Source organism: Hoplias malabaricus, chromosome 10, assembly GCF_029633855.1.
Source record: "Hoplias malabaricus isolate fHopMal1 chromosome 10, fHopMal1.hap1, whole genome shotgun sequence".
Classification (NCBI taxonomy): domain Eukaryota; kingdom Metazoa; phylum Chordata; class Actinopteri; order Characiformes; family Erythrinidae; genus Hoplias; species Hoplias malabaricus.
The window spans coordinates 30,176,184-30,197,227 of record NC_089809.1 but is presented as its reverse complement, the minus strand read 5'-3'; the positions used below and the strand labels follow the sequence as shown (position 1 = coordinate 30,197,227).

Below are 21,044 nucleotides of genomic sequence, written 5' to 3'. Positions count from 1 at the left end.
TACAATGACACCCTAACGTTTAAATCATCTTCAGAGATAAATGTAGCACTTTAACCTCTGCTACACGGCTGAGCATGTGTATCATTTATTCTGACAGCAAACACAAATTACAGGATAAATATATCGAGTGAAACGGACACACGTAATTTTAACTGCGTTCATTAAACCCTCGTTGTTAAAGTATCACTGCAGGTCGGAACTGTGTTTGTGGAGCAGGCGCTGCAGTCGGAGCTGAAACACTGAAAGACATGGCGCTCCACTGTGGGAAAACATGCCGACAATATTTACTGCATTTAGCACACGACCATGTGGACTTCAGATTACCGGTACTGAGCATAAACCCTTCAAACTCTTCACTCGAATAATACGGGTATAACAGATCTGTGTCTGTTTTCAGCGCTGGCTGTAGTAGAATAAAGTATGAGCTGAATTACCTAGTCTCAGGCTTTACTTCACTGCACAGGGGGTTCCACTATGTGTTTACTATTATGTATAAATCGTTTATAAACCGAAGTCATTGCTTTCACTTTTCAGCAAGATATATATTACTACGGTCAGATGACAAATGGATTAAAATTGTCATTACCTTCAGCAATCAAAATTCAAGCACTAAATGCAAGATCTTCTTGGTGTTCTTAATTATAAAAATAAACCCAGACCATAGTTCTTAGAAAGTAAATGAATGTTCGATTAGATTAAATTAGATACTTTGTGCTATCCTAGGTTATGTCATCAGGACATATAAAATTAATTTCCATAGCTAAGTTTTATCACACTAGACATTGTATAGATAATTACAGACATTGTTTGAGATTTAAAATGTTTATATATTTGTTATTTTCAGGAGATTAAAGCATTGCTGTCCCTTAGAGGTCAACAGTGTGTTCCATCAGAGAACTTCAGAGAAATGGTGACCATCTGTTTTCTTATAACTCTTTCACAAACCAATGGACAAATGCATTTTTGGAAAAACAGCCACATTTTTATTGATTCATTAATTTACTGGTTAAACAGAACAGTTGATTGTCCCTGATTTTTAAATACACATCTACATATTTCATATTTTGGATAATTATTTTAGGGAATCAAAGTTTCAGGTCAGTGGGAGTGAAAAACCCCAAGGTGACCCTGAATCAATGTCTAGCTGACTTTTTATTATGCCTTATTGTTTGTTTTACATGAAAATGATACAAAAGGTTTTTACGTTTCTTGGGTGGCCGGATAATCCTTAATAATTATGCAGTTAACAAAATTGATTGAATTAAAATATGTTAGCACGATAAAAAAAAAAAGGTTATGCAAGCATTTGCAACCAGTATTTTTATTACACCCACAGTCTCCATTTTGGCACCTAAATGGTCTGTCAGAGGACGATGTGCGGAGTGTCATGTCAAGAACAGTCTGCGCCAAGTAAGTGAATTAGGAACAACAATAATAGTTATTTGTAATCCATTGTGCTACGAAGATGCCTGCGCTAAGAATTTCTTTTTAAACAACGTCTTTGACTATTGTTCAGCACATAAAGAATTCTTCATATTTGTGCAAAATATAAAATTAATATAAATATTAATTTAATAATTTTAAGAGCTGAAATTTTAAACTCATGATAAAAAGTTTTTTATATCTATTTCATTTCTAGATCTGCTTTTGAGCTTTGGGGACATGGCAACACAGCTGCAGAGCTGAAGTCATCACTGTTGGGATATCCATTGAAAGATATGGTTTGTGTCTTTTTTTAGTTACTTGGTTACCCTTCTTTATATAGATTTTATACAGATTTGTTTTCTTGAATTTCTATGCATTTTTCATACACAGGCTCCTTTTCTAAAAGAAGAATCAACGTACAAAATTAATGTCTATACATTCAACAAGACTTTGTTGTTTAAGGACAGAATAGAGAAGATAGATGTGAGTGTTAATATATAACTCTTTATTTAAAAATGATTTATTATAAAGGAATTCATGTAAATGTAAAATAAACTTGCTGTCACTCTGTAGGCCTTGGGCTACCTGCCTTTTCAGGGGAAAGTGAATCTGAAGGATCCAGATCATATTTTTTGTTTATTGGAAGACTATGGACTTGATCCTAATGACATCCCAGAAGAGCCTTTCCACATATATTTTGGCAGATGGGTGAGTCAAGGTTTACTTTTAAATCTAAAATGTCTGATCCTGTTTGAGTTAATAATAAAAGTGAGTTATAAAAAGCAAAGCAAGAACTGTAGTGTTGTGCTTATTTAAGAAATACAGAATTTAATTGATTATGGTTTTGAATTTTCTACTTCAGTCCCGTTTTTTTTTAAGTAGATGTTTTGAAAATGTTATATTTGTAACTGTTGTCTGCCTACAGATTGCAGACGGGCAGAGGGAGCTTATCCGTTCTCACAGTGTGAAGAAAAGACACTTCATTGGGAACACCAGTATGGACGCGGGTCTATCTTTCATAATGGCCAACCACGCCAAAGTAAAAGCTCATGATCTGGTCTATGACCCTTTTGTTGGAACAGGTGAGGAGCAAAAACAAATAAAGCTAAACAACATACAATTCTACGAGGATATCATGACCTCAGCATTTAATTGAATTATCCACGGCACACTCCAAATTTAGCTATAAACTTGATGTAACTCACATCTTTGCTGAATTCCCAGAAGAGATAACACTTTTGAAACTTTTGCAGTGAGCCATGGCAGAAAAATACACCAGGTGTTGACATCTCAGTGCTGTAGATTAAAAGAAAATGTTCAAGCTTTACTTGGAGGAGCTGTATGTGTGGACACAAACATCAATAACATTTGTCCAGGACTTTGCCCATGCTTTACCCTGCTGAGGCCCTAGAACAAATTCTGAGTAATATCAGAGTCAATGCGTGGGTGACTAGAGGCTTTAATGGTCCAGAAAATCATGCTGTATCACCTGCACAAACTGCACAGGTCCAACACCATGACCAAAGCTTGCAGAACATTTCCAGCTGCAAGAACACATCTGACTGAGAAAATCTCCCACTGTTCACTATATGTGTTAAAGGACAACTCCAGATAATGTCTGGAGTTCATATGTGAAAACATATGTGAAAGCTTATGAGGAGTATTACAGTTTTTTTATAGTAAAAAAAAACTGAAAATAGTCCTAGTCATTACATATATAATACTAATAGCATTGTATAATATATAATTAATTAAATGTGTATGAATTCCTTATAACATATGACCCAAAACACAGTTAATTATGGTGTTTGTGAGCAGTGCCATTTTTAATAACGAGCCTTTCATTTCCAGGATTAATGAGTAGTTTTGAGAATATTGAAAATTTGTGGACTGATAATGTTTCAAATACAAAAATGGATCTAAGTTAAAACACATTTTCTTAAAATGATAAATAGTTTATATTTGATTTAAAATGTGTAATAAAAACTAGCCTGTTTGCTTGGAGCTTTTTATTTTTAAAGCAGAACCATGCAGGCGTCTCATTTGCAGTTGAAATTGGACTATGTTTGGTGCCTTAGTGTGTCTGAATGATGGAGGAGACATAGTACACTTTACTGCTTCTCATTCCCTCTTAACAGGAGCCAAGAGCTGACATCTCTCTCTGTATAGGTTATTTTTTTGTCTGAGCATGGAAACAGTGTTCCATATAATCAGTCTGATTTTTTTTTCTATCTCATCTCTAGCCCACATTTTTTTTGTACCTCAGAAAGCTTATGGTGTGTCATCAATCACATTAAAGAAGGGTGTGTGTGTGTACTGTGGAGTTCCTTACTCTTCTGTCTTCTTGCCTGGCCGTGCCGTGGCTGTGTACATAGCGTGCTGTGGTGCCTGTCCTTTTGCCAGGCTTTATCATAAGCGTCTGCCATCACTGTTTGAGGTGTGAGATCTGCTGGCCAGATGTGCTAATTTAATACCAGCTTCAGTGGAAAGGCCAGGCATGTCTGGGCAAAGTTTTCCTCACAACCATTAGATGCTGTGGTGTTTACAGCTGGAAAGGAAACATCTGAATTAATTTATTTTAAAGACTAAAGTGCTAATGATTTCATTTTACAACTCTGTAATTCTGCATGTGTTCTGCCTTTTTTGTGATTCTTCTCTAGGTAGCCTTCTGGTTGCTTGCTCTCACTTCGGGGCTTATGTGTGCGGAACAGACATAGATTACAACACCATCCATGGAGTAGGTAAATAAGATCACATTGTTAGTGCCATACTTTGTTGTCTTCAGGAAAATTCAGGTCTTTTTTAAATGTATTCATATTGTCAAGTGATTAAGAGACTATGGCTAGTTTAGCTGTTTTTTTAATAGTGTCCAATGTCCTACAGGTAAAGCCAGCAGGAAGAATCAGAAGTGGCGGGGTCCAGATGAAAATATCAGAGCAAACTTACGGCAGTACGACAGGGAGTGCTTCTTTCTGGATGTGATGGTGTCCGATGCCTCTAAACCTGTTTGGAGGAAAGGAGCGCTGTTTGATGCTATAATCACAGATCGTATGTTGATTATATTATTTCCTACCTTTTCACGACAAAGCTTGTCAACTTTTTATTGCTGGGAATAATCCCTATTCATTTCCTTTGTACATTTAAAGGTTTCCTTTATATGTTTTTACCCTGGGTTGGTTTTGTGGGATTAAAGGACTGAAACTATATTTCCCTCAGTGTTTTAATCAAAGTGTGTAGAAGTCATCAAGGAATTATTTTGCTTTATGTAATAATGCAAATGAATCCAACCCTATTTGTATTTTGGCAGCTATTATTTTGTAAGTTAGCCTTGCATTCTTTTATATACACTGTCTTTTAGGTGACTTTAGTGGCAAAGTATTATAAGCTAAAACAGTGCTTATCAGTCAGTGTTTATAATGCTCAATTTCTAAAGCCATATTTGCGAAGAAGGATATACAGTGTCTATTCTCCCTGTGTTACAGCTCCTTATGGCATTCGTGAGTCAACAAGGAAAACAGGCTCTCATAAAGAGATAATTAATCCTCCTGAGGAGCTGTAAGCCTTTCACCTTCTTATTCCTGCATTTGTAATACATTCACTTAGCACTAACTTTAGCTTTATGCCATCAATCCATTATATAATCCAAAATTATGATGTTTAATCTCATGCTCTATATTAATTCATTCATTGTTTATAACTGCTGATCCAGTCCAGTTCCTGGGCGTAAGGTGGGAATGCACCCTGAAGGGTGTGTATTCCACAGACACTTTGAGTAGCCAATCCACCTACTAACATGTATTTTTGGACTGTTGGAGGAAACCATAGCTCTCATGCTCTAAACATGTATTACAGATATTTGTCTTTATTTAGCCACATTTTAAAATTTATTTTTCTTAATGAAATGTTCAGTTAAGGTTAATGGGAAATGTCTTATACTTTTTCTATGTGTTTTTCTGTGGAGAAAAAAAAAACACCAAAATATATATATCATGAAGGAGTTGGAAAAACTACATCTTGACACTAATAGATTTAAGCAATACTTACTTACTTTTTTTGTTTTACGTTTTCTGAAAAATAATATCATACACTGGCTTTTATTGGTATGTATTCTGTTCTAAATAATAATTTTTGAGTTACTTAAACCTATTTTATCTATAATTAGTTAATGACCACCCACAGTGCTTTTAGGTGTGTGTTGAATGTTTAATGCTGTAATCACAGATCATACGTGCTTTCTGGTCTTTTACAGTTCTGGGGAGAGTCATGTCCCTGTTTCCATGGCATACCACCTAAGTGACATCTTTGCTGACCTATTAAATTTTGCAGCCCATCACTTAGTAATGGGTGGACGGTTGGTCTACTGGTTTCCAGTGTATAGACCAGAGTAAGTAACATAATTTATTTTCTACAGTTACAAAACATGACCACAATCTGTTCTTTTGTTTTTTTTTTATCCAAATTGAGAATCTATACAAAACTTCATATTTTATTTCAGTATCATTTTAAATGGTCCAATAGAAATGTGTTAGAATGATGAGGGGAAACAAAGTTTACCATTTTACCAGTTTATATTTTACAATGCAAGGTTATGTCCTGACAGAATTTAGTAGAATTACAGAATATACAGACTATAGCAGAATTACATGTTTTATACCGTACACTAGGGGGCAGTCTGGCACTTTCTGTTTTTAGTTGTATCAGTGTCAGTAGTTTGAGCTACTCATTCTGAGATACGTGCTGGACTTGCTGAAGCCTGCTGGCTAGAAAACAGGTGGAAAGAGGGACATTCCGCTCAGCTCCTGCAGCTGCTGACTACACACAACCCTGTCCATGTCCATAAACCCACAGATTACAGGGCTGGAGATGAAGACTAAGGAGGAGGGTCCCTCAGTCTGTGATCAGAATTACAGTCAGCACTTACCTCATCTGTCATAGGCAAAGCACCCCCATCCCCTAAAAATCTCAACAGTAACAACTTCAGTCTGCTCCATTTTATCTGTATACTCTCCTATACCCAGGAATAAAACCCAGGAAGGTATTTGAGAATTGATCAGAGCATAGCCATAATGTGAAGAAATACTTGTGTTCTAAAAGAAGTTTAAATTTTCATAAAGGTCAGAGACTAAACCCCATTTATTTAATTTCTACACATTTTACTGAAGTAAAACGTGTACATTTTTTTACCTCCAGTCAAAAAGCTGATAATATATCTTTATTATATTATAAGCTGTAATAAAGTCAGCAATGTCGCTCAGATATTTCTGCTTTTCTGCTAAAAAATATTGTCATTTTTCTGTCATGTGGGTTAGTAATATTTACCAGTAGAATGTTGTATGTTTTCAGAAACATCTCCTGAAAAAAAAAAAAGAACACCATGTTATAGTTTACCTTAAAATTACAATTTCAAAATCATTGTGATGCTTTACTATGCTGTAATAGGAAGTATAGAGCCTCTGTCTTTGCTACTCTTGGCTGAGCACCGCAGAAACTGCACTTTGTAGTTTTGGAGGAGAGTAGGAAACAACCCCTCTACCTTCCCCTCCCCATTGAGTTCAGTACAGTTCTGTAAATATGAATCACAATAGGGTGTAGCTGCAGGAGCAAAAACCCAAATCTTACCTAGTGTTCCTTTTAATGACCATTTTAACAGGAAATTAATGAATGAACGTGTTCTCTGACTGTTGTACACGACGAAACTCACATACATCATATACTTTAATTAGATGTGCTCTCTGATGCCAACATTTAGAGTTCCATAAATACAGATGTAGAAGAACCAAACTCTACTGATGCCTTTGTGACAAATCCAGAGCCTAGTGCAAAAACTAATCCATACTAGCTCACGCAGACTAAACAGAGATGAACTCCAGTGTAAGGTCAGGTTCTGGGTCCAGTAGGTATCTTCTTACCCCTGACATACATGTGTGGGGCTCCAGTTACAGACATAAAGGGTTTCTAGCAGTGACCACACAGAATGCAGAGACCTAGGCATGTTCACAGTGGCATTAATGAAGGGTAGCTGTGTGTCTAGTGTTGATCCGTATATTTGCTGCAATGGACTGTAGGCTGCAAGATCTCTGGTCAAAAAAGCAGCACATACTTTACTGAACAGTGGTGTCAATGATTAAAGTTAATTCGATTCTAACATATGAAAATTGATGCGATTATATTCACCATGCTCAAATACGTTCACTCCCGTGCTGTCCATTGCTAAAATCGAAATATCACTAACCCACATGACAGAATAAAACTATTGTGTCCATGAGGGGGCAGTAGCACCTGGTAATTGAAGTTCTGTGGGTCTGTTTGAGTGACTGTCTCTGGAGTGAGGGTTTGTGTAGCAACACACTTGTTTATAAACAGTGGTGTCGGAAGAGGGCCTGAGTGCCGCAGGAATCTGGGCTTGTGGTGCTGCTGGGTCTCCAACAGTCAGCAGTGGAACCTGCGTAGTTTCCCCTCACAGGACACACGCAAACGCAGGCCTGTGGGGGTGAGCTCATATGAACCCCCCCACCACAACCACCCTCACCCCTTTTAAACACCTCTGCTGCTGTTAGGAGCCTCTGCTGTGCATTAACACACTAAGAAACTTCTTGAACTCGTTAGCCGTTTCCTCCTTTATCTGTGTTATAGCTGTTGCAGTGTTCCAGCCACTGCAGCTCTTATTCTCTTTGACTTTTGAACAGAACGGAAAAGGATTATGAGGCTTATCTCATGCTTATTTTTTTTATGTTTTTTTTTTTTGCAAAGTTAAGCAGAACACCACAAAGCTGATTTTCCATCATTTACCTGGCATGCAGGGTCATTAGGTGTAATGACAGCTGTTATGACAGTGTCAGTGTCACTTATCTCTGAATTTCAGGGGTATTTTATAGAATAATAGGTCGACTTTGATAATATTTTAATATAACCATCAATTTTCAACAGCAGAAAACTAGACATTAATTTTCTGTTCCTTTTCACTGGGTGAAAAACAGACTTGTTGACCACACTTCGCAGCAGATCATTAGTACAACACTCCAGTTGATCTAAAAGTTAAATGAATATTTTCCTGTCCTGATAATAAAATAACACACAATCTGAAGACTGTTTATTACTGAAATAGTTCAATTAGTTTTAATAATTCATTCATTCATTCATTCATTATCTGTAACTGCTTATCCAGTTCAGGGTCCAGAGCCTACCTGCAATCATTGGGCACAAGGCAGGAATACACCCTGGAGGGGACGCCAGTTCTTCACAGGGCAACACACACACACACACACACACACTCACACACTCACACCTACGGACACTTTTGAGTCCCCAATCCACTTACCAATGTGTGTTTTTGGACTATGGGTGGAAACCGGAGCACCTGAAGGAAACCCACGCTGACACAGGGAGAACACACCAAACTCCTCACAGACAGTCACCCAGAGCGGGAATCGAACCCACAACCTCCAAGTCCCTGGAGCTGTGTGACTGCGACAATTTTAATTACTTTTAGTGAAGTATAATTCATTTTAAACTTAATTCATACTGTTTTATTAAATATAATATTGCCAGTGCATTTTCAAGTGGCAGAAGCATTGAAATGTTTGAAAGCTCTGTCCTGTACTGCTTAAGTACAATTCATTTTGAGCGCTTCACATAACATCTCATTTTTGGGATATATATATATTAGATAGTCTTCTGCACTTACTGATTTGCTGTACACATCTGTTTAGATGATGTTCTCCTAGGTAAGGCGAAGAATATGATGCAAACTTAGCAGTAAATAGAGTTATCTTATGAGATGTCATCTCCCAACATACTGATCTTAGTAAACATAGGAACCCTAATAAAAGGTGATCCTTTGAGTCTGTTCGCACTCTTAGAAAAGCACCATTAATTCCTATGAGCTGATCACGCTAATGTGAAACGAAAACAAACAGAGAGTGTGAAAGCTTTACTCTTGCCAGTGTTGTTTTGGACTTTGCTCAAGCCTAACAAACACTGGCTCGCTTGAAGTATGTCCAGGCCTTAAAAGAGCATGGGCACCACAAGGTTAAAGCAGAGCTGAATGTAATCCATATGAGCTTCAAGTTAATCAGTCTCATTAGAGCATACTGGGACTGGTGGCATCCTTCCACTCTGACTCACAGCTCTATATTCTGAAGAGATGTCAGATGATTTCTGTGCAGAGTGCTCTCTGGAGTGTCCTTTCCTGGAAAGAAGCAATGTTTGATATTTCTCCTAGGTGACTACAGTACCGTCGTATAAACCGTCGGATGGAGGTGTATGTGTATCTTTCAGTGGGCTGTATAAACAGTTTCCTTTGTAAAGGCCACTGAGGTGATGCTACCTACATGTGACGTAATATAGATTTAGATTCTGAAGAATAAATCAGACCCAGAATTTAAATGCTGCCTAAGCATTTGTGTGTGTGTGTGTTTAGCTTTATTATTCTGTTGATTTTCCACTGATATGATCCATGACTTTTTTGCTTTTCCATTAGGTGAATCTGTTACCTGACACCAGGTACTCTAAGAGTAGGGACAAAACAGTGACATGTAATATTTGCAGAGTGCTTATTGGCCACAATGTCATCAGGCACCAAGCACAATTTAGCCATTTGTTAAATCTCTGTGCTACAGTATTGGTCACATTTATTTTCATCCAACTGTCAATGGCAGCTCATAAAATTACGCTATGGTCTTTAAACGAGATTCAAAGTCTGTGATTTTGTGTCTGTGGCCAACAAAAGAATCCAACAAGACCAGAACAGTGCAACAAGAAATAATAAATAAAAAAAAAACCCTACTGATCTGTCTGAGCTGGTGCGCAGCAGAGGTCTCATCACTCCCAAACAACAACAACAACATGCAAATACATGCTGAGTAACCACTTAACCCCACTGCCTCCAATGTTGTGCTTTCAAAAGCCTGTGGTTCCTGTTAGAGATGGTGTTTCGCAATGTCACAGGCTACAATTTGGGGGGAGCTGTTGTAGTGGAAAACCTGACAGGTTTCACGTCCCAAAAAGTAAGTAGAGCAGAATAGAGTAGGAACCATGCAGAGGAAAAGCACCATAAGATTGTCTCTAAATGCCTAGTTTAATCACTGATAATGGCTTTCCCTAAATATGGCAATGGACTGACTATCAGAAGACCCCCGTGACAGAGTTCGATGTAGTTGAGGCTCTCAATGGTAAATACCATTCATCTGTGCTGCTGTGTTTGTTATCTTGCTGCTCTTTGAAGTTTTCAGGGAATGCTTTAAAGACACATTTAAAGAATATGTGAACAAGAGCGCCAGTCGTGGGTTGTATCACAGCAAAATAAAATGAAAAAAATCAAGAAGCTGGGCGTACTATAGGGTGTAGACAAGGGTCAACCCAAGAAAATGCTTTTCGAGACATGAATCATTTTACAGTCATAAATCATTGCACATATTTATGTTTATTAACCATGTCCTTTGAAGTCGTTTCTCTCATATTTAATCTATATACTTGTTGCCATATGTCTTTCCACCTGCAGGTATTGTGAAGAAATGGTGCCATTGCACCCCTGCCTCTCACTCATCAGCAACTGTGAACAGACTCTGTCCAGCCACACATCCCGAAGGCTCATCACCATGGAGAAGATCAAGGAGCCAGAGGTGCGTGGGTGCGGGTGGCCGTACATGTGTGCAGGTTTTTAGAAATGGCAGCATTAAAGATGCATGTTTATTGTGCTTTGTTAAGAGTAGCGCTTTTGCTCTTATACGTGAGGCTTAGAGAAAACCCCACCATCTGGTAGTGGTTGAGTCACTTTTTTATACTACACTTTAATGACTTAATCACACATTGTATGGAAAATAATCCATCTTTGGATTTGACAACCACTTCACTTCAAAACCCCAAATTGTTCCCATAAAGGCCCATGTGAAACATTTATACACACACACACACACACACACACACACACACACACACAGGCCTGCTATTTTATCTGTGCAGACTGGCATGTGTCTCTAGCTTTTGTGCATCAAACCTGGAACACATAAGCTGTATGTGTCACATTTTCTTTGCTTGTTCTGTTGCTTTCTCCACCCCTTTTGAGATTGCTTTAATGCAATCTTGGCTGCAGTCCTTTGTTGAGAATATTTATATTTTTGCTCAGTGCTAATTTAATCATTTAAATTGAATCTCTAGTTGCTTGAAAATTATGCCACTTTTTTAAAGATATTCCATGTTGTAAAGATGATGGTTTGTTCTCTATATTAGAAATTATAGCAACATAAATCCTGAATGTGGAGAAGTGTTTAATTTTTATTTGCTAAATGATTGTTGACGATCCTAGTTTCTGAGGTTAGCAGTAAGGCTGTAAAAATAGCACCATAAAGTTAGGCTCTACAAAAACTTTCTGTTTCAGTACATACCAATCAAATGTAAATATGGCCAAAGCTTAAGAAGAACCTTTTGTTTTGCACATGGAATCCTATCATATATAACTGCTAGCTAACACATCAGTGTTATACGACTCATTGTACTGTAGAGTCTAACAGCAGAATCTTGTACATATGCTCTTTTTATCTTTCTTGTTTCCCAATTCCAAGTCGTGTCAAAGATTTCCCAGATGAATTGTACTTTAGCCGTTTATAGATGCTAAAATGTGAGATTTAATCTCTGTAAAGTACTGCATTTTCTTTTTCCATTCTAGCATTAGTGTAGATGTGTTGCTTTTTGGCACACTCTTGCAAGTACAGCTTTCGTTTAAAGAAGGCTCAGTAGAGTTGGTTAACGCTTTTCATTACAGTGTGCATTGCTATTTAATTTGTCCCCACTATATTCACATGTACAGGTGATAGAGAAATGGAAACTCATGCCTTTTTGGTTACACTGTCAGATATACAATGTGCAGTTAAGTTGTCTGGGAAAAAAGTGGAGCTCCATTTGGTTAGGACCAAAGCAGAGTCAGCATTGGTCTATCTCAGTCAAACAACACTCAGCACAGATGTGGGCTTGGTTTCTGTCCTCCCCACACTGTCTCATGCTGTTTCTCACTCTTTCTCTTGTTCTGTAAGTGCGGTTTAGGCAAGATTCTCAAAACCCTGGTGTAAGTGAGAACCAGTTTCTAAGACCAGTTCGGACAGCAGTGACACAGCAAAGTTTTTCAAAGCAGGCAGACATTTGTATGGCTAGGAATACTCTACTGTTAGGGTATTAGGTCTCACATTTACAAGTCCCCCAGGAACATCATTTGACCATATGTGGAGCTTCAACACTGGCATGAAACCAGAAACTATGAGGTGCAGCTAAATAACTTAAAGCATGACCACTGCACAATCAGCAGATCTATTCTTCCTTTCATACAAGGACCATAATTGTTTGAGAAGGAAGAACTTGTTTGGCATCACCAAAACATAACTGAACAGAGAGTTTGCACTGGTTGCTCAGCAGAGATTAAAACATGGCTTGGTTTGGATGTCCAGGAAGGAAAAGTGTGAAGACTGATCACATACAATAAACTCAAAACTTGGTTGTGGGTTTTGCCATTGTAAGGAAGTGATTGCTTCTGACACATCTATGGCGAATCAGGGAATCCTTTAAGCGAGCTTCTCTTTAAGGACTTCTTGGAGTTAAGGTTGCAGGTTCAGTGATGCGGTAAGACTGGGTTGACTGGAAGATGAGGGCATAAGGGGTGAAGTGGGCACAGGTAGATTTGATGATTCAGAGTGCTGTAGTCATCACTTCCAGTTCTCCGTGTCCCTGGCACCTCGTTAGGTCCTTCCATCCTGTTCTCCTCCAGCCAGCCCTGCCCTGCCTAACAACCTGGCATAAGACCCATTCAGGAAAAACTGAGCAGCTTTATACCTTTCTGTCATTACACCCTTGGCTGTCGGGTGGTGACGGAAAGGTACACAAATGAAGGTACTCACCAGAAATTACCCAGTTTTTTTTTTTTTTCTGCTGGCTAGGAATGGGAGGAAAATTATAAAGCCACTGAGTAAGTTCTAATAGTGTGATTTACTCAGATTTATGGGTTAATATCTCCTGGTAATAACTAAAGCAGTTCACATTATTAGCTAAATCTTTTGTAATTAATTCTTGTGATATACAGAATGCTACTGATCTTGACTCAGAAACTCATGATTATGGTATTTGTGTTTTCTTTCAGGAGTCAGATGTGCTCTCACAGTTAGCAGATCCACGCTTCAGCCCATACCAGGGACATAATTCCTTCAGAGAGAAATATTTCAGTGGCCTCACGAAAAAGAATGGGAAAAGCAATGAACGAACCACCACAGAGAGTGATGTGTCTTAGAGAGTGATGAAATTCTACATCATGTAATTTATATATAAAAATGCTACTTCTTTATATCCTGTATTTTAAGTTTTACTTTTTTTAACAAACACCGCTGCAGAAAAGATTTCAATAAAAAAAAGTCTTACTTCTCAACTTTATCTGCTTTCTTTCTTATCTCACCTCAAGGGAAGGCAAGCTCAAGAGATCTGGTTGTATTTATTGCTGCATTAACTTTGAGTATTTAGATAAAGTGTGAAGGGGATTAAAGTAATCCCTGTGTCTCAGAGTGGACAGAGATGATGTAGAGGTGGTTTCACCTACTGTATATTGGGGGAGGATGATGAACTACTGTTTCCTGTTGTATGAACTTAGTTAACAAAGCTGATTAATGAATCGCTCTTAAATTTAACTCCAAGAAAATCATCTAGGAGACTTATGTTCAACATAAATTGGATCCGCTAACATTAAGCGAAGCATTTTCATGACTTTGCTTGAGCATAAATTAAATATTATAAATAAAGTGCGTGCACGTCTAGGTGTTGCTGCAAGGATTCTCTTTAGACAGAAGTCCTTTCATATTGGTTTATATTACCGATGGAACATTCCAACTGTCTCCAAAGCTCCTCTGACATGCTTCTTCTTGTTTTCATTGATATTATTCCTTGATTGAATGGTTCTTGTTCATGATTTCCTTGGTAACTAACTGATTGTCTCTTGTTGTTTCTAGAAATTTCTCTTTATCTTCAGCTTTATTAGCAGTACAGTGCATGTGGAAATTCTATTACAGTTAAAGAAGAGGTCCTTGTAAGAAATGGATGTAAAAGGTTGAGTGATATACATCAGTCAGTTTTAAAAATGTCTCCCCAGAGTGTTTCATTTTTAAACCTTTGTAGGTGTGACAGTGGGTGGACTATCTCTTTGTCTTCAAAGAACAAGGTAAGAAAACAATGCTGAATTTATGGTCTAGACATTTGATGTGTACTTATCTTGGCAAAGTAATAAAATTGATTTTATTTGATGTAGTATGTAGCACTATGGAATTATAAAGTGTCCACAACAATATGAATTTTGAAAAAATTAAATGGGGCAATATCTTTTTTTATATACTACATGTTTAAACTGTATAAGCAGTCTAAAGTCTTAACAGCCATTAAAGGCAATGTCTACACTGGGGCTTTATAAACATTAAATTGGTTTCCAGTGCAAACAGACAGGAGAGCAGCAAATGGTGAGGAAACATCCTCAGAATATTATAAGAAATGTTTTTTGAGACACACCATTGGTCCCGCTGTATTACTGAAATGATGTATGTTACAAGATTCTTGGTTTACCCTTTTTAGCAGTTGTGGAAGCTAGGTGTTTTTGCCTGAAAAAAGTCAGGACCACATCTGTTGATGACTTACTCTCGATTTAGCTCCTAAATGTTTCTTGAGGGGGCTGGCCGTTATAAGTGCTCAAAATATCCTAATTGATGTTAATCTGCAATACCTCCCCTTTGTGTGTAAATGAGCTGTGCAGTTTAAATTGGGTGCTCATGAACAGCCAATAAAACTAATAACCAGCAAAAACAATAAGCACATGCTCCTTAGCACAGTGAGGGGGCCAGGGAGACGGCTTTATTGGATGCAGATGGCCTTGAAAAACAAATGCTCCTCATTCACCCACACACTCCTCAAGATGTTTAGGCGAAGAAAGAAACAAATAGGCACAGCAAGACCAAATATCCACCCTCCAGTTCCACTATTCCTCACAGTTAGTCAGCAGCTTTTGTGTTTTCCAACCACGGTTTACGTGTGGCCGTGCAATTATTCATCTCAGTATTCTCCACCCCGACTCATTGTGCGTTGTGCTTCAGCAAATGTTTATCAGTAGGCTATTGCTTCACCTACACTGGCCAAAAAAATGAGGCCGTTGCTCAGTGATGGATCAACTGAGATTTTTTTTTCGGTGTGTGTAGTTTCAAATTCCCAATCTGGCTCTCAGGGATATGCCATGAGGACTCCCCCTCTCTCCCTCACTTCATCCCATGTAAACAAATAGTCCCTGCACAAGAACAGATGTGCAGTCCAAGCTTGTTGTTTTTGTTCCAGGCCCATTGTGGAAATGTGCCATCATGTAACGACTAAGGACAGGTCTTCCAGACAGATTAAGAACAGTTTAGTCTAAAACTAGACTTAATGTGTATTTCTTTGCCATCTTGAACTATATAATAATTTTAACTCTCATAGAGTTTTGACCATCTGCTGTATGTTGTAAGCTGTAGTTGGACTAAATTTAGAAACCGAAAGTTGTGGATGGGAAATTATGTCTGAGATAAGCAGTGGCTTTTGTGTCTGATGAAATGCTGAGTCAGATTTGGCAGCGAGGTGGTTCAGCTTGGTTAAACTAGGGACAGGATGATGTGGTCACCACTCCCTCGTAGACAAAGGGAGGGCAGATGCAGTTAAATGCCCAAATGCCAGCCTGACAAATTTGTTCTACTATTGATATTACTAAATGTGCGTGGGGGATCTCTACTACATTCACTGCAAAACAAACCTCTGCACAAAGCCTAGATAGATGTAGGAGAACCTCTGTTTGTATGTTTTCTTTCCAATGATAACCTTCTACTTTCTCTAAAAGGCTACTTGGCCTCTGGAAATGATCACAGTACTGCAAGAACCCTTCCAACAGAACAGAATTCCAACAGTGATTACATGCATTTAGGTGATAAAAGTTATCACAGCAATGCCATTTTCCATACTCTAGCCTAGTTACCAAAATAATATATATTTTTAAATCAATATACTGTTTCTTACAATATCTGACATGCTTTTAACATGCATCCACTGCGATTTTAGACCATGGCAATGCTCTGCGGGTCTTTGAGTTTGGAAGGCTTGTTTGCATAATGTTGCACAGTTTACCGGTGCTAGAAAAGTATCTCAATATTTTGTAAATAAAAAACGGTACAATACCTCATAGAATGAGTATCAGTACTTTTAAAAAGGAGGATTTTAAATTAAGAGCGGAATTTCCAATGAGTGCCACAGGGGGCAGTGTGCACATTCAGCGCTTTGCCTCCTCTCCCTCCCTCAAATATTTTACCGCTAGTTTTAATGAGTTTTCAGACCTTCTAGCGAGTTATTTAAAAAACAAAAATGTGCTGCCAAAGACACATTTGCTTCCTTTTATGTTAAGTTTATTCCTTTTTCTGAACTCCTGAACTGAGATCACATAATTGATTGAGACATTCAGCTTTATTTAAACAATAAACACGTCTTATGAATGTATGACACGTGGCAGAAGGCATGATTGGACCCAGAAATGGTGAAACGTCACGTGTGGCATCCCACATAACAAGCAGATACCAGTGATTTTGCTGACCACACTCAGCTTGTAGAGAATGTACATTGCTTTTCCTGGTGTTTAAGGTTTTTGCCATGGTATTGTTTCAGTATCTGTATCAAGATATTTAGGCAGGTATCATATAGAAAGTCATAATTTTGGTATTGTGACAACACTATTGCCTTCATACTGGTCTTTAGTTCCCTCCACAGATTCTCAATAGTATTCATTTCTAGACACACTATGAGCCGCTCCAAAATGTTGATATTCTGCTAATTTTTTAAAACACTTTGGATATATATTTTGTAGTACTGTCTTCCTGTTAGGCCAGCACTCCCTCTAGAGTGTGTTTTTGCCTTGCACCCAGTGATTCTGGGCAGGCTCCAGACCCACTGTGACCCTGACCTGGATAAGTGGTTACAGACAATGAATGAACGAATGAATGTCTTCTTGTTGAATTCATTCCTCACCAAGGCCAGGTTTTCCTGCAGACTGCTTGATGTTTCCTTCCAAAATTTTAATGAACTCTTTTCTCATGATGCTGTTTACTTTGATGAGGTTGCCTGGCTCATTGGCTGGAAAACAGCCCCAAATCATTACATTCCCATCATGGACTGGCGTTCTTAGGATGCATTGCTTCTCCTTTCTTGTTTAAATGCCTCCATTTTTGCCACATCATACCACATAATTGCTTAACATCAGCTTACTTCTTCCAAGTAAGCATTTGCAAAAATTTGGCAGTTGCCTGTCTTGGACACGTGGGATCCTCCTTGGTAAGTGTACATGGTGCACAGCCTTTTACAGCGTCCACTGGAGGGTCTGCCTTGAGTTGTTAGTACAAGAATTGCTCAGATTCATTAGGATGAACTTGGTGGTGACCCTTGCATTGGAACTGCCATTATTGCCAGAATCTGAGTCAATTTTTATGCGTTCTGCCATACCTTTTGATATTTTTCATTGTGTGGAACTCCATGTACTTCTTTTTTTTATTATGCATTGCACTGTGGCCAATGGCTCTTGGATATGCCTTTATAGTTTACTCTATCTTTTGCGCATCCTTAATGTGCAACAGGTCCTCGTTTTTATTTATTTTATTACATATTTTCAATCTCATAGGCACAGACATATAGCTTTAAAAGCCGGTTTCCTGACGTTTTTTCCAGCATACAAACTGTTTTGATTATAAATCAAAATAAAACAAATAAATAAAACTCAGCAATTAACCAAATCTCTAATGCCTCTTTTATACATGAACTATGAAGAATTTCTAGGGAAACAGAGATGTCCTTTTTGCTTTAGGTGTGGTGCAACACCTATGCAGCTTGTGAAGGATAAACGCCAAAACTGGGCAGTACCAGGATAAAGTCTGCGTAATATCTGGGACGAATGTTTTAGGTGGTTACATTCACACATACAATTACTTTGGGTAAACTCTGGAACATCTTTGGATTACTGGATGTGTGAAAGGGGCATAAGGATCTGCTGACAAGCCAATTGTTGATATTGAGGATCAAGTTCAGGAGCTTAGCATGATCATCTCTGATCTCTGTGGTAGGCTCTGTGCTGAGTTGTGTAAGAGTCTACCCAACATTTTTATCATTCACCCTGCCATTATTGGTTTCAGTACAGACCAGACTTTATCTCACTTCCCCTAACAAAAAAAAAAGACATATGCCTTGAGTTCTTAAGATACAAAAACAAACCTTAATGTTTGATATGGATCGTTTTGACAAAGCACAGATCACTGAAGAGCATATGACTGTCTTTTAAAGAAAGAACACTGGAAATGGATAATGTCAGTGACCTGGAAATGTAGCGTGTCAGTGACCGGTTTGATTTACAACACAACGTCCGCTTCTTATTTCTTGGAGAGTTTGTACTGGCCCCGTTTAAATGCCATTATACAGAGGGTTCAGTTTGTACCAAGAATGTCTGTTTTTATCCTTCAACAACAATACCATTAGCACTTCCAGGGATTCCAGTGTTATGCAACAAAACTTCACATCCTTCTCTGAGGATGTGTGTTAATGAACATTAATGAGTGATACAAAAATGCATCTCTGACCTTAATTAGCCTTGACAAACAGCTGCAAAGGAAGTAAGAGAGGGAAAGTGGTTAAAGAGCAGCCAGGCATAAAACAAACCACTCTGTATGGGTTTATCCCTCCTCGTTTTAATGATACAGTGATGCCAAGTGGGCAGTCTGCAGTGTCCGTGACTATCCCTAGCATTTCCTTTTCCATTTTGGAAAAAATATTGAGTCTGATCACAAACAAGGGTTTTTCTATTTCCAAACATTTGGAGCAATGATAAGTCAGTCTTTCCATTGCCAGTTATTATGGCTTAACTAACAGCTTTACACTGAGCCACACATAATCATTATAAACTTGATAAAGCATATCGCTTAAAGGTGACATTCACTATTGTAAGCAAAAAACACTTTTTAAAAAATCTCAGATGTTGTTTCCTCACATTTGCTAGTTCTCCAGTCTGTTTGCACGCTGGAAACTGGTCTAATGTGTTCAAGAAGCCCCAGTGTCAGTAAACAAGTAAAACAACAAAGTGGCTCGGTCAGACATCATGTCTCTCTCTCTCTCTCTGTCTCTCTGCTCATGGTGGAAAAACCATAAAAAGCTATCAAAATGTTGAAAATCATGAAAAGAGATCGGGATATTGCTTTATTCCTGCTCCATAGGTGGGTAATATTGACTTATATTTGTTGTTTCAGATTATTTAATTAGGAACCTACTCCAAATTCTGGAAAATGCTAACTGCATGAAAGTAACAGACCTAAAGTACAACAAATGAAAAGTTAATTCAAACAGTGAATTAAAAACTTACATACATGTTAATTATCAGCCATATACAAATAACAGTCGCTTTTCTCCTTAAGCATCATTCCACTTTAAAATACCAGAGCTTCTGAACATAAACAAACCAGAGAGAGCTACAGTTCCCCACAATCGGACACGTTCCCTTTAACATATTTGAATTAGAGCATTAGAGCACAGGAAGAAAAGCAGGTGCTTTGATACATAGTTTTCTAGTTGGTAAGCAAACCCTAACCTAGAATATCTACTACTGGTTTTCCTTGAGTAGCCCCTTTGCTAACACAAATATTTACATTTACATTTATGCATTTGGCAGACGCTTTTATCCAAAGCGACTTACAAAAGAGGATCTAACATTCGAACTACAGCACAAATTATACAAAATACCTTACATTAAGTGCAATATGCCAGGAAGTAATAAGTGCATTAAAGAAAGACATTCAGTGCAAAAGATACTCTCGGAAGAGCTGGGTTTTCAATGATTTCTTGAATGAAGAGAGGGTTTCTGTTGCTCTGATAGTGCTTGGAAGCTCGTTCCACCAGCGTGGTACCAGAGATGAGAATAGCTTCAACTGACCTGTACGGGGGGTTGGTCGTGTTAGTAGGCGCTCCTTTGAGGAACGGAGAGGGCGGGCGCTAACGTATGGTTTTAAGAGTCTATTGAGGTAGATGGGAGCAGAACCAGTGAATACTCTGAAGGCCATCATTAGTGATTTGAATTTGATGCGAGCAGCTAAGGGTAGCCAATGCAGCTCAACTAATAGGGGCGTGACATGTGCTCTTTTTGGTTGGTTAAATATGTCCACACGAATATATAATACCTTATATTGATCAATTTCTAGCTTCATTTATTACAAGTCACGTGTTGGTTTTCTTCTTACCTGTACTTGGAACAAAACCGCTACCCTTCAGCTTTAATCATGGTTAAAAGACTTACAAACACAAATGCTCTTATCAAGTTTTACTTGTCACAATAAACATGATTATCCATCCTTAATTACTTAAAGCAGACCCGACTGTTTTCAAACATGTTTCATAATTAGACATATATCCCCCCATTCTCACTTACTAACAGGACAGCTGGAACCATAGTAGAACCATTTCGTTTGTGAACTCAAAAATGACTCATAGGATGCCTGGATGAACCTTCTAAATGTTTCCCCCTTGTGAGCTTCTTTTGTCTAATCTGTGTTATCTGAATCCAGAATGCC

At 38.1% G+C, this 21,044-nt stretch overlaps 1 protein-coding gene across 1 annotated transcript; it reads left to right on the top strand.

Annotated features, from left to right (window-relative positions):
- The first annotated feature begins 64 nt into the window (after positions 1-64).
- On the top strand, positions 65-13,783 carry trmt11 (tRNA methyltransferase 11 homolog). Its single transcript, XM_066683775.1, has 13 exons — positions 65-326; positions 845-910; positions 1,337-1,410; positions 1,640-1,721; positions 1,816-1,908; positions 1,999-2,133; positions 2,351-2,507; positions 4,086-4,166; positions 4,309-4,473; positions 4,908-4,980; positions 5,675-5,809; positions 10,925-11,045; positions 13,547-13,783. The coding sequence occupies exons 1-13, from the start codon at positions 249-251 to the stop codon at positions 13,691-13,693; spliced, it is 1,407 nt and encodes a 468-aa protein (XP_066539872.1). The 5' UTR covers positions 65-248; the 3' UTR covers positions 13,694-13,783.
- Positions 13,784-21,044: the final 7,261 nt, after the last annotated feature.